Source organism: Chrysemys picta, chromosome 2, assembly GCF_011386835.1.
Source record: "Chrysemys picta bellii isolate R12L10 chromosome 2, ASM1138683v2, whole genome shotgun sequence".
NCBI classification, from domain to species: Eukaryota; Metazoa; Chordata; order Testudines; family Emydidae; genus Chrysemys; species Chrysemys picta.
Genome location: NC_088792.1, coordinates 39,847,515 through 39,861,703, shown reverse-complemented (window position 1 = coordinate 39,861,703; position 14,189 = coordinate 39,847,515). Strand labels below are relative to the sequence as shown.

General features: G+C 40.5%; 1 protein-coding gene across 2 annotated transcripts in view; it reads left to right on the top strand.

Annotated features, from left to right (window-relative positions):
- Positions 1-14,189, top strand: part of PLXDC2 (plexin domain containing 2) — a 397,134-nt gene that overhangs the window by 342,095 nt on the left and 40,850 nt on the right. The window contains exons 10-12 of one of the 2 annotated variants that reach the window (XM_008162807.4): positions 4,213-4,273; positions 7,679-7,832; positions 9,519-9,557. In XM_008162807.4, coding sequence (XP_008161029.2) covers positions 4,213-4,273; positions 7,679-7,832; positions 9,519-9,557 — 254 coding nt within the window. The remainder of the gene's footprint in view (positions 1-4,212; positions 4,274-7,678; positions 7,833-9,518; positions 9,558-14,189) is intronic. The other variant, XM_065582995.1, reaches the window with a different exon arrangement.

Here is a 14,189-nt window from a genome sequence, read left to right as displayed (position 1 = left end):
TCTGTGGAGACTCCAGGAATAGGACCTAGTTAAGCAAGGGGTTTAGGCATGTAATTAAGGAAGGGGTTAGGCATGAGACCACTCACATGCTTAAAGTGAGGCATGGGCTTAAGTACTTTGTACAAAATCTGGGCCATAGGGCACAACCCGTTTTACATCACAGTAATTTACAGTGACACTTAAATGAATTCCATACACATTTATCCAGCTCTGGAGTTGAGATAAGGCAAGTGGGAAACAACAAGACCAGGAAAATCAATTTCTTTCCACCCTAAGCTGCATGAGAAGAAAATGATATTGGGAGAATGGGAGGACCAAGACAAGGCCTGTCCTGGGGTGAAATGGAGGAAAAGTCAGAGTGAGCATAAAGATAACATTTATATATATATTATTGCTTTCAGTGCTTGTTTCTTACAAACATCAGATGGTGAGGGAGTGGTCTCCAAGAGCAAGTTACTGCATTAAGATAAATCAGTTCAAGTGCAATTTATTAGGGGTTTGCCCCAATGTAACTAGATTGTTAGCTTTAGCAGTATAAGGATTCTATTGTAGAACATGTCACAAGTGCAACGGTTACTGCCACTAAGCCTACCAGTATTTTCCCTGACACTTCCTTTCTCTCTCAATCTACTCTGAGACTGCATTTAAAATTATACTAATCCATTCAATAATTTAAAACAGTACAGTTGCATTTTCCCTGAACAATAGTGTGCTGTTTGTTTTCAGCCTGCCCACTCTTCTAATTAATCTCCCGGTTACACTTTTATTCAGAGGAATAGGTAAATGTTTTAACTGTGCTGAGTCAATATTTGTGTACAGTGTAGTTATGAAACTGATTCAAAACCTTTGTTGCTGGCTGTGTCTTTTCTATGCCCAGGATCTGGGTGTTTGTTTGATGCTTCAGATATCTTGGTAGAGATATTTGGATTGCTATTAATGTGGAAGACAAGTGTCATAGAAGGGGTTGAATCTCCTGATTGTGTTTCGTTCCATCTGTCAGGTACCTAGATTTTTCACTGGGAGTTTTGTCTTTTTCCTTCTCAGTTACTTTCCCCAGTGTATTTATCCTGCACAGAGCATATTGTGCTAAATCTTCTATATTGGGTTACTGTGGGAGCTGGCTGACTTTTTTCCAGCACTGGGCTTCTATAGCAGAAAAAAAGGATAGAGGTTTGGCTACTAGAGTAAATGGAAACTCCTCCTCATCTATCTGCTCTCTACCAAACAGAGGTAAACGGCCTCTAGTAAATCTGATGATGTTGCAGCTCCTTTCTGTCTCTCATAAGTCACAGTGGAAGGATTCATACTTCATTTTTGTGGCATAATGTCAAGTGTGTCAGCCATGCCAAACCATCACCATCACATATGTAAACACTTGAATTTTCCCTCTGCTTCCTAAAATTGCACATCTGTGTTCCATGTAAATAAATAAGGAAGCCAGGGATTCCCTGTTTCTCAAATAGCATCCTTGTTCTCATTTCCTAGAACATGCTATGTTAATTGCTTTGCTAGGAGCAGATCTGGGTCATCACTTGAAAATGAAGTTGTTATAGAATGGCCGTGTTGACAGATGGCACAAATGGCATAGCTAATCAAATCTACTCCAGTGTTTTCATGGCAGTAGGGAATTATTGCCATGCCAGTAAATGAAAGTCTTATAAATGCCTAATATAGAGCAGGCGGTGTGCTGTTGTAATGACAGGTTCCAGAATCCTAACTCAGAGATGCAACAGTGATTATATCCTCTAAGACTGGCATTTCCTTGACATGTGTCTCAGAAATATTTTGCAGACAATTTGTTTGGAGCCCAAACTATCTAATTTCTGATAAAGCTGCTTTCCCATAATATTGTTTGGGATCACCAGTGTGTCATCAGAAAGTGCTAAATAAGCAGTGTCTAGCCTTTCAAATTCTTTAGAGGGGAGTAATCTTAGGAATGTTTGTTTTACATGTTTTCGATAGGAGCTGTTGCAAATCCTTTCACAGAGCATGGCTGTATTGTTAATTATGACAAATTATATTGCCTACTGCAATATTTCAATGGTTTGCCAAAAAGAAACTTCAAAACAGTAAATGAGTAAGTCTAAAATAAGTTTTATTCATTCAACCTAATGAATTTTAAATTTGGCACCGTCTCGATCCAAGATATAATACAAGATGGTCCTAGATCAGGGGTAGGCAACCTATGGCACGCATGCCGAAGCTGATTTTCAGTGGCACTCACGCTGCCTGGGTCCTGGCCACCGGTCCAGGGGGCTCTGCATTTTAATTTAATTTTAAATGAAGCTTCTTAAACATTTTAAAAACCTTATTTACTTTACATACAACAATAGTTTAGTTATATATTATAGACTTATAGAAAGAGACCTTCTAAAAACGTTAAAATGTATTACTGGCACGCGAAACCTTAAATTAGAGTGACTAAATGAAGACTCGGCACAGCACTTCTGAAAGTTTGCCGACCCCTGTCCTAGATACTGCTGGACTCCAGTAAGTGTGGGTATATAATCTGGCAGTAATTATCTGTGTATAATAACATACTATGGGGTTGGGTATTTTAGTTTCTAAACATTGGGCCTAATTTTCAGAAGTGCTGAGCCCCCAGCTCTGACTGAAATAAAAAAAAAACCCTGCAGGTGCTTAGCCCCTCTGAAAATCAGGCTCTTCTTAGAGTTGGGCAAATATGGTATTGGCAAAGCCATTCAAACATCATTGAAAATTAGGGACTGAATGAGCCTTTTGAGTGTCACATGCAGGTGAGAACCTGGCTTTCACCAGTTCCATTCTGCTCAGGCAAGTCACCCCTCATCTCCCAGTGAGAGAGGAGAACCCTGAGATTGGGAGAAGAGGACACCATCCCTCACCCAGCTTGACACTCCTTCCTTGGCTCCCCAAGTGAAGGCAAGGATAAACACACCCCACTGTGGCCTCTGTCAGAGTGGGGTGTGTGTGGAAACTCAGAGCCACCAAAATTCCATGTTACCACCAAATTTGGGAAACCACAAACTTTTTTAGAAAAGGGTTCAAGTGGCCTCCACAGTCTTTTGACCATCTCTAAATGTTTCATGGTTTTAAAAAGATGTCTAGGCACCTTTTAATTATGAAGGGCCAAATAATACCATCCAAATATAGTTAATTGGAGCTGTGGGGGAGATTCCTTATGTTTGGTAATGTGAAGAAAAAGAACTCAAAATAACATAGACAGGTGCCAAAAGTGTTTCACCTGTTGCAGTCTTGTACTTGAAAAAGCCCCCTTTTGTTTTGTTCCTTTTACTGACCTTTGTGTCCCATTGTACACGAACTATGTTGTGCCCATTTATGCTGTGGTACATTATCCCTGGCATGACATAATGCAACATAGTGCCATGCAAAGCCATTTGCTAAACAAATGTGGGCAAAATTTTCAAAGCAGTCTTTGGAAGTCTAGCCACTTGCTTGCCTTTTTAATATAACTTTGCATCTCTATAGTTCCTTCTGTTGAGGGATCTCAAAGTGCTTTACAACCATTAATGAACACTCCTATGAGGTGGGGAGGTCTATGGGACTCATTAACTTAAAATATTACAAGCTGCTTTGAAAGTTTTCTCATTATTTACTGAAATGAGAGAATTTTTAAAACAGGTTATTAACTTCAGTTAATTTGGCAAGAAATTCGTATGTAACCTAAATCGTTTCAGCTAGTAAGGAGATTGAAGCAGCTCTACAGTATTTGCAGACTGCCACTGGGAGTGTTCAGTTGGCTTGTTATATAATCCTGGCATGTTGATCGTACAGCAGTGAGTGTCTTGATGTCTCAGATCACCTAGCCTGATAAAAGGAGAGCAGTAATGACTGATACATTATATCCTTTCTGCTGTTGCTTTTTACAGACTAAGAAGAAGCCAGGACAGAATGAATGTAATGACTTAATTCTATATGCTTGAGATCAAATTTAAGCCTACTTGGTGCAGAGAAGCAATTAACCGTCAAAAGGGATGGATACTCTGATATCTAAAAAACGTCTAACTAAAATAAACACCCTTAGATGAAAAGAGCTAAATGATTTAATCATATTTCAGTCAACACACTGTGCTAATCATTCAGATTATAAAATAAATCAATTAATTACAGTCTCTCTGTCTCTCTCTCTTCCCCCCTCCCCCCCACAACCCCACCTTCCCTACCTCTTTCTGTTTCCATCTGGACTGCGTTTATCTCTTTCATCATTTAAAGATGCTCGAGTGGATTTGATCGCCACCGGCAAGATTGGGTAGACAGTGGCTGTCCTGAAGAGGTAAGAATGTGCTTTACAACCTTGATATGACCACCAAAGGAAATTTGCATAGTTATTATTAGGACCCTACCAAATTCATGGTCCATTTTGGTCAATTTTATGATCATAGGATTTTAAAAATCATAAATTTCATGATTTCAGCTATTTAAATCTAAAATTTCACAGTGTTGTAAACTGACCGAAAAAGGAGTTGTAGGGGGGGTTGCAAGGTTATTTTAGGGGGTTATGATACTGCTACCCTTCTGCACTGTTGCTGGTGGCAGTTCTGCCTTCAGAGCTGGGTGCCTGGCCAACAGCTGCCACTCAACAGCTGTCCAGCTCTGAAGGCAGTACAGAAGTAAGGGTGGCAATACCGCAACCTCCCTAAAATAAATTTGTGGCCCCCACTGAAACTCCCTTTTGGTCAGGACTCCCAATTTGAGAAACGCTGGTCTCCCCCATGAAATCTGTATAGTAGAGGGTAAAAGCCCCCGAAAGACCAGATTTCATAGGGGAAGATCAGATTTCACAGTCCATGATGTATTTTTCATGGCCGTGAATTTGGTAGGGCCCTAGTTATTATGCCTCTGATTACATTCTGCAGATTATTAAGCAACATTTTTTAAGGCCGAGGGCATGCTACAATTATCCATATACATTACTTAAAAATTGCGTAGGTTGTATTAAAGAAACACTAGGCTGAGCATGTCATTATTATTTGAAGGTTTAAAATGGGCATAATCTGATTTTTTTATTTCCATGGAAATATGGTAAACCCAAAATTAATGCAATGAAAAGGCTAATGCTAAACTTGTGACCCTGGTTTGATTGTTGTAGCACTAAGATTCTCATCAGAATCATGGCAGAGGCTGAGCTGTAGTTGCCAACTGCCCTTGAGCCTTCCTTGCCTTTGCTCCTCCCCATTTTAGTTGTATGAAAATAGATCCTTGACAGACTCTACAAGAATAGCTCTAGCTAAAGATACAGCCCGACCATTTTGGTTATGAATTCTGGCCAAGCCTTTAGCATTAAGTACAGATTTTGCTGTTACTCGTTCTTAAAGACTTGATACATTCAGTTCTCCTTTAAAAAAAGAAAACAACAATAGATATCTGACATGAGGGAGGGTGGGCGGCAATCCTGGGAATGCTGTTGACTACAGGAGATGCAGCCAGAGGGTAAGAAGGCCCAGAGCGGGTCATTTTCATGTCACATTCATTAGTATCTTACATTATGTTGGTCCTTTCCGAGTGGCCTCATTGTACAAGTTTTTTTTCATGTGAGGATTTGTGGTAATATGAACTCCTCGTTGTTTTTGCTAATTCATCTAACAGACTTTGATTCTCTCAAAGGCTGATAAAGAGCAATTACTTTCCCTTTTTCAGCACTAAGGGCCAAATTCTGTCTTCAGTTACAACAGCGCAGCCCCAGTGACAGGATACGGCAGGGTATAATTAAAGGCAAAGTATGTCCCCAAGTGTCTGTTTAGAAAAGCACGCTTGATTTTAGTCTCAATAATTGAGTCCAACGCATACACTGATATGAGCCCATTGTGGTGGGGGTATTTTTTTGTTGGAGTTTTTCCTCTTATATAGCCTTAATTGCAAAGTAATGCTGGGTGATTAGGTACAATAATTACATGCTAGCTGGTTGTTATAAAGGCTTGTAGCTTCAGCTTTGCAATTTGCAAACTGAATGTCTAGTGATGGGGTTGCCCTCAGAGTTTTAGTGCTCAGAGAGGTAACTTTTTGAGAACATGCAATTAAGGCTACTAGTAAATCTATCAGTATGGGGCAGAACCTCACAGAATGGTCTCAGATTGAAGGATACTGATGGCCACAGGCCTCTGTTGTGGGTCACACAATGCCACCGCACCCCACCAGGACCTCTGGGAGGCATTTTGTCTTAGGCATATACAATGCCTTCCTGAGCTTTGGGGAATGCTGGTGGACCCTGGCTGCTTGGGCAGATTGTGTCGGCAGCTCCTATTTGCACCCATCCAGTTCTGCTGGCTAGTGACCTCTCCCCTCTTTGCCAAGATCTGTACTAGCAATGCTAGCTCTGTGAAAGGCTTGCATTCCCAGAGCACAAGGCCTCTTTCAGTGAGCTGAGAAGGGGAGCGAGAAGAGATACTCATGCCCCCTCCCTCCCTTGGGCACCTACAGAGGATGCACTCTTTCTGGCCCTATATATTTAGATATACCTGACCTACCTATCAAAAATATTACTAATATGGGGTTGAATTTGAATGAGTTACTGTGTTTTGTGACTAGGAGAGCAACCTTATCTTTGGCATCTCCTGGGGATTTTTTTTCTATTTAAATATATAATATTAACATAAGGACTTGGGTTGGGTTTTTGAGGTGGGGATGGAAGGGGCTGGAAGGGTTGTTTGTTTTGGGGTTAGTATTCGGGTGTTGGTTTTTTTCATTTAATTTCCTAATTTGCTCTCATAAAAGAAAGGGTAGAGGGAAGAGAGGACAGGAAAATAACCTTGCATGTCAAAAATGAAACAATACACACTTGTTTTTGAAGTTCATATTTCACTGAGATGAACACACTGCCAGGAAGCAAAGTTCACAACTCTCTGAACAGAATGATGTATGCCGGGTGTGGGTCGGGGATAGTTCAAATATTTGCTGCTGTTTGGCTGGAAATATTTTTCTGCAAAACTGTATTACAGATGCACTGCAATGCAAAGCAAAACAAAACAAACAAGGTTTTAATCTTTACTCCTAATGAATATATAAATGTGACCTCGAGTTAAAAATGTATACATGTGTATGTCTGTGTACACATATGTACATACTCACATATGTGATTTATTATATAAAAATAAAAAGCAAAGCTAACTATTTATATGTGAAGTTATTTTATATATATAATTATTATTGTCTTTGGTAATTTCCAAGGAAAATGTAATTAATTAAAAATTACAATTAACTATACCTTATTTTTTGTGCTATACCATATTTTCAGTATTTTTATTTTACCCAGACACGTATTTTGCTATGACATGTTTTATGGGACCCAGAAAAAAAGATTGATTGAGGTGTGCATTCCAACTACAATAGCAAAAAAAGAACAACCCTCTCCCCAAAAGTAACTTTCTAGTGATGAATTTAGATGTTAAAACTTTGTGGCAATATGCATTTGGTATTCAGAGCCTTCACAGCTTTGTCATCAACAGTTTAGGCATTGTAAATTTTCCAGTTCAATGGAATACCTGTCATTCTACAGAACCCTCTGCAAAGTATTTCACTTTAAAAATAAATACATAAACTCTCCAAATATTCCTTGATTTAGTTTCCATTTTCATTCTTTCTGGCTTGGCAGTTTGTCCATATTCAGACTTTTAGTTCAGTGACAAATGGTCTCCACTGAAAACTAATTTTCTTCTGGCTTGTTTTTGGTGTTTCTCAATAGTCGAAAGATAAGGTCTGTGAGAAGAATGTGGACACAACTGAGAACCCCCCTCATACCACCACTTCCCTCCAGCCAACTACCACGAGGTTCAGAGTTTTAACCACCACCAAAGGAGCCACTACATCCCACCTGCCAACCAGCCTGCCCACAGAAGGTGGCTTACCATGGAATGCTTTAGTCCATAATGAAAAGTTGTCTTATTTACAATGTTAAGGAGAAAACAAATCTTTTTATTGTTTAAGTTTGTGGGGGGAGGAGGCAAGAGTATTGTTTGTTTGTTTTTTGGAGGAAGGAAACTTAGCATGGAGCAAATATCTGAAGGGCTTTGTATGTTTCCAAAACAAGAAGCTTGGATAGTGATGAAAACCAAAGCCCTAATTTTTCTTCTTAGACAAATGACACAAACTCTGTGTCTTCAAACAGCTCTGTCTGAGCTTCTTAATTCTAACTGCTACATCCTGGCTACCACTACTGCTATCTTGGCCTTTGTCTCAGCATAGACTGCCAATTCTCTGCTCCCACTATGTTCAGTTGGAGTTATTTGTATTACAGTAACGCCTAGAGGTCCCAGCAAGGTTGGAGGCTTCATTGTGCGAGGTGGTGTACAGACATATGGTAAAAGACAGTCAACATTTCAAAGAATTTACAGTTATGAAGCTTAGGAGGTTATTGGTGCTCATCGGAAAAATCAGGCCAAATGGGCCCAAAGCAAAGCCCACTGACGTCAATGGAGAGACTCTCATTATTGACTTCAGTGAGATTTGGGACAGGTCCTGAGGGTCCAATGTTGGCCATCTGAAAACAGAGACACTCAAAATTAAAGATTTCTTTCGAAATTTGGCACTAACCTTTTGCACCAGTACTGACTGCAGTATTCTTTTCCAGAACGACCCTTTTCTTTAGGGTCCCAAAGCAAAGTAACAGGATTGAGAGATAATGTGGGAACTCACATTTGTAGCTGTTCCTCTGACTTCAGAGCTTATACTGCCATCCTGCAGATAAGATAGTCTAGCCTCCTGCATCTGGTAGAAGTTCAGCTGGATAGAAAAGCTACCTACAATGAATCAAGTAGCAACTATAAAATATAATGGCAGCTCTTCTTCTAGCAGAATTGCCTGTTAATATAATGGAAGCTGTACAGCGTGGCCAGAATTTTTTAATAGATTCTGGCAGGAACATTTCTAGCTTCAAGATATTCAAGCGTTAAGCCTAAAACTGAAGATGTTACAAGGTGGGAGTCTATTGATGAAAAGGACCGGTTTTCATTGCAGCAAAGCATCAAGAAACGTTTAGAAGCTGTCACTACAGGATTTGTAGCTTTATTCCTGAATGCTCATTTGCTAATAATGCCCCAGATATTTGGCTCATCCAGTGTACAAGTAATAAGAGAAATCTGGAAATATATAAAGACTTTGCAACTGGTATATTTTTCCAATTATTTCTTATGGGAACAGTTAATAATTGTTTTATTTTACTGTCAAATGCTACCTGAGTCCTGAATATGTCATGTGACCTACAGAGTCAGTCATACAAATAATCATACTTATATTACATATACATGACAAAGGTAAAGGTGCTTTTAAAAGTTATGGGCCAGATGCTCATACCTTTGTTCATTTTGAATTCTACCTTACTCCACTGATAGTCCTTCAGATGTCTTAGTACTATTAGGGGAGTAACGTACTACTCAGTATGAAGAAAAGGATCAAGCCCTACATGAGTAGAACACCAAATTCTATTCTGATGGTTAAATCTGTTGGACATTAGAATATCATTAAAGAGATCTATGACCTAATTAAACTAGGTTTCCTGTATTAGTAATGGTGAATTTCTTTTTTAGATGATACCAAGATAGCACTGCACCTAAAAGATAATGGAGGTAAGAGGTAATTTTTGTGTGTGTGTGTGTAAACAATGTCAATAGGTTATATAACTACAGCCTGCTCAGCTTAATTAATCTAAATCAGAGTGTAGAAATGTCTTATACCAGGCCCCCAAGGGACTTAAATTATCCACATCTCTATGGCAGAGTACCATGGCAAAAAGGCTAAGCAACTGCTTAGTAAATCAAATGTTTACAACAGTCTTTATAACTCATTAGCGTAACAGTAAAATAACTTTAGCATTCAAAAAGTGGATCTATTAAAGGCAAAAATCTAGGGGAGAAGATGATTTGGGGGAGTGGGGCTGGTGAAAGTTTTTTAATAACAGTATTCATATATGTGTTCCGTTGTGATACGTTCTTTATAAGGTACTATAAGCTACAGTATTTGTTTTTATCACAGTTTACAGTTGCTATCCGCATGTATTCTCCGATTAGGAATATAATATTATATATTATACTATATGGCCCCTTTCCAATGGAGCTCTGCAAGAGACCACCCCCCACAGTCCTCTTGGCAGTATCAGCATCTCAGTTCATGCTCTCTTTGGAATTGTTGAGAGTTTTGCCGTTGACTTCAAGAGAAGTAGGATTGAGTCACTAAACCAGGGGTGGGCAAACTTTTTGGCCCAAGGGCCACATCTGGGTATGGAAACTGTATGGTGTGCCATGAATGCTCACAAGATTGGGGGTTGGATGCGGGAGGGGGTGAGGGCTCCAGCTGGGAGGGTGCGGGTTCTGGGGTGGACCAGAAATGAGGAGTTCAGGGTGCGGGAGGGGGCTCCGGGTTGAGGTGCGGGGGCGGGGGGGTAAGGGCTCTGGCTGGGGGGTGAGAGCTCTGGCTCTTAGAATCATTGAATCATAGAATATCAGGGTTGGAAGGGACCTCAGGAGGTCATCTAGTCCAGCCCCCTGCTCAAAGCAGGACCAATTCCCAACTAAATCATCCCAGCCAGGGCTTTGTCAAGCCTGACCTTAAAAACCTCTAAGGAAGGAGATTCCACCACCTCCCTAGGTAACCCATTCCAGTGTTTCACCACACTCCTAGTGAAAAAGTTTTTCCTAATATCCAACCTAAACCTCCCCCACTGCAACTTGAGACCATTACTCCTTGTTCTGTCATCAGGTATCACTGAGAACAGTCTAGATCCATCCTCTTTGAAACCCCCTTTCAGGTAGTTGAAAGTAGCTATCAAATCCCCCCTCATTCTTCTCTTCTGCAGACTAAACAATCCCAGTTCCCTCAGCCTTTCCTCATAAGTCATGTGCTCCAGCCCCCTAATCATTTTTGTTGCCCTCCGCTGGACTCTTTCCAATTTTTCCACATCCTTCTTGTAGTGTGGGTCCCAAAACTGGACACAGTACTCCAGATGAGGCCTCACCAATGTCAAATAGAGGGGAATGATCATGTCCCTCGATCTACTGGCAATGCCCCTACTTACACAGCCCAAAATGCCCTTAGCCTTCTTGGCAACAAGGGCACACTGTTGACTCATATCCAGCTTTTCATCCACTGTAACCCCTAGTTCCTTTTCTGCAGAACTGCTTCCTAGCCATTCGGTCCCTAGACTGTAACAGTGAATGGGATTCTTCTCTCCTAAGTGCAGAATTCTGCACTTGTCCTTGTTGAACCTCATCAGGTTTCTTTTGACCCAATCCTCTAATTTGTCTCTTGATGGGTTCGGAGGGTGGGAGGGGGTCTGGGGTGCACGCTCCGGGCAGCGCTTACCTCAAGTAGCTCCCGGAAGCAGCGGCACGTCCCCCAGTCTGGCTCCTACACGGAGGCATGGCCAGGTGGCTCTGCATGCTGCCCCATCCGCAGGCGCCGCCCCTGCAGTTCCCATTGGCCCCATTTGCTGATGGCAGTGTATGGAGCCCCCTGGCTTCTCCTGTGCATAGGAGCTGGAGGAGGGACGTGCCGCTGCTTCCAGGAGCTGTGAGGAGCAAGCCCCTGACCCCGTTCCTCAGCAGGAGCTTGAGGGCCGGATTAAAATGTCTGAAAGGCCGGGTGCGGCACCAGGCCATAGTTTGCCCACCCTTGCACTAAACATAGCTCATTGAAGCCAATAGAAAGACTCCTATTGACTTCAGTGAGTTTTGCATCAGACCGTCAGGGTGAATGCTGATTTGCTCTGCATGACGAAATGCACTGGACCTGCCCTGCTGTAAAGGGAAGCTTTACTGTTGATACTAGTTACCTTTTCCGGGTCTTGTATAGTTGTCTTGGGCTTGAAAGAATGTGGTGTCCATGTTGCCCTTGACATTCTGGATTGCTTTTTTGCTGCACGGTTCACCAGTGGTTTACTTGAGTGGATTTTTTATTTAGTTCCCCCCCACACCGCAAGTTAAATATCCCCTCTCTGTATCATTTTTCCAGTCGCTCGTCTGTCTGGATAACATCTTCACCTCACTATCAATAGCAACAGCACAGCTAGGAATGTATTGAACTTTGCCTCATGCAGGGCTGTTCATTTGTTGTTAATTGGCATGGGATTTGACATATAGCTGGAAACTCTGAATAAGGTAACTTACAAATTAACCATTTAACCACTTTATTAAAAGGGATACTACTATGGTTGGTCAGCCCCACATTTGACTTGTTCTTTCTCTTGTTTGTTTTTGAAGTTGTTATACTTTGTTTTATCAAAACAAATGCTTCAATGCTCTTCTTCTTAAAGAGCATAATAGTATAAAGTTGCATCAAATCCAAACAGTATATTTTTTTTAAATAAAATTCCAGTTCTCTCCCACACTGGGGGAGTTACTTCAAACACCGTATTTAGCTTGCCTCCTCTTGCCTAAGATCTGAGAAGGAAATCTCTGAAACGGAAAGCAAAATGTTCAAAACCAAAAGGAAGAACTCTGATGTAGTCCCTTGGTAGAATGTGGGGTATGGCTTTCTTTAAGCCTAGGTAGGCAGTTTCAGTGCATAAAGCTGCTTGATTTCAAAAATAGAAACCAACAGCTATAGATTCACTTTTCTTGGGTTAGTTCTTGAAATAAAAAAGGTGGTGATATGGGCTTCAAACAGTACGGAAGCAAAGTCACTCAGCAGGATTTCTCATTCACATAGTAAACAGAGCTTTTAATCTGGGAAGTTCTTCATGAATCTTCAATTATGCATTGAGTTTTACAATAGCCCTTATTAGGCTCTGATAAAACCTCTGTAGCCACAGGTCTGTTCTTTGATTCACTGGGATTTGTCAGCCTTTCATAAAGAGAAGAAGATTCCAGGTCAACCAAATACAGAGTCTTTAGCCTTTCCAAACTAGATCCTGTAAAACTCAAATCAAAGTGAACCTTTTGTAATGGAAAACTAAGCTATATCTGATCAATAAGGACCTATAGCTAGAAGTGACCTTGGATGATAGCAGTCAATAGGTGATTAGGTACAACAAAAGGATGCTCTATAAATTCTGCATTTCCCCTTTGGCTGGAACTTTTGAGGCCAAATTTTATCCAAGCAGTAACTAAATTAAAATTTTAAAGCAGACTGCAGTTGTAGGTCAAACTTCCTTGACCTTTTAGTTATATGAGAAAATCACTTGTAATCTAGTGCTATACCCATTCACATATAACCTTGTGTGACACCTTTTACCATAAATTCCAATTTAGCTTTTATCTGTTTCTTCTGCATTTGTTCTTCCATCACTGCACGTCTAAGGATTTTTTACAGTCGGCTAGCTTAACATCACACTTGTTAACTCTTAATTCTATTAAAAGTTTTCAAACTTGAAAAACCTGGTTTAAAAGCTTAGAAAAATTAAAAAGTTTTTGTATAATAGCATTGCTATTTTATATTTTATGTTATAGAAGCCCTTCAATCCATTGTTGTTGTTATTTTCCTTAAACTTCATGTGTATCAAAGCTAACATATTTCAAAAGCAGCTACCTAATTTTTCATAAAAGAAGCAGGCAGCTGGCAGTAATGATACAGTAATAGCCCTTTCATGTTGAGAATTCTTGGGTGGATGATTTAGAATCACTCATTCAGGAAAGCTAAAAAAATGGAATTTAAATTGTTTGGTTCATGTAGGATGAACTAAGCTTTTCTAGTTTAAAATTATTTATGACTGAGTGAGCCCCTTTTTCATTGAACTAGTTCAAACTGAATTTAGATGAGAACAACAGATAATTGTCCCAGAGTTCTATATATTTGTTTTTTAGATAGTTCATTACCATGATGTGCTAGCTGTAGATTCTTCACTTGTCTTGAGTTTGAGCACTGAGAAAGACAGAAGTTACGTGTAAGGCAATGGCCATGAGAGCAACTGTTGCCATTTTACGTTAGTCAGAATATCTTCTTAAAGAAGAAACTTCCATTTGAGAAATGCAAAGCTTCGCAAATTCATCCTGTCTGATGTGCTACTATGAAATTCGCCCTTGAGCAGAAGACCAACAAAAGACCTGTATTAGCATGTCTGTACTGCAAAGAAAACCCCTTCCTGCCAAGTCTCAGAGCCCAAGTCAATTTGCAGGGATCAGGCTGAGGAGCTAAAAATAGCAGTGTAGACATTCCTGCTTGGGCAGGAGCCCAGGATCTGAGACCATCACCCCTTGCCGGGTTTCAGAGCCCAGGCTCCAGCCTAAGCAGGAATGTCTACACTGTTATAAATAAGCCGAGCCCCA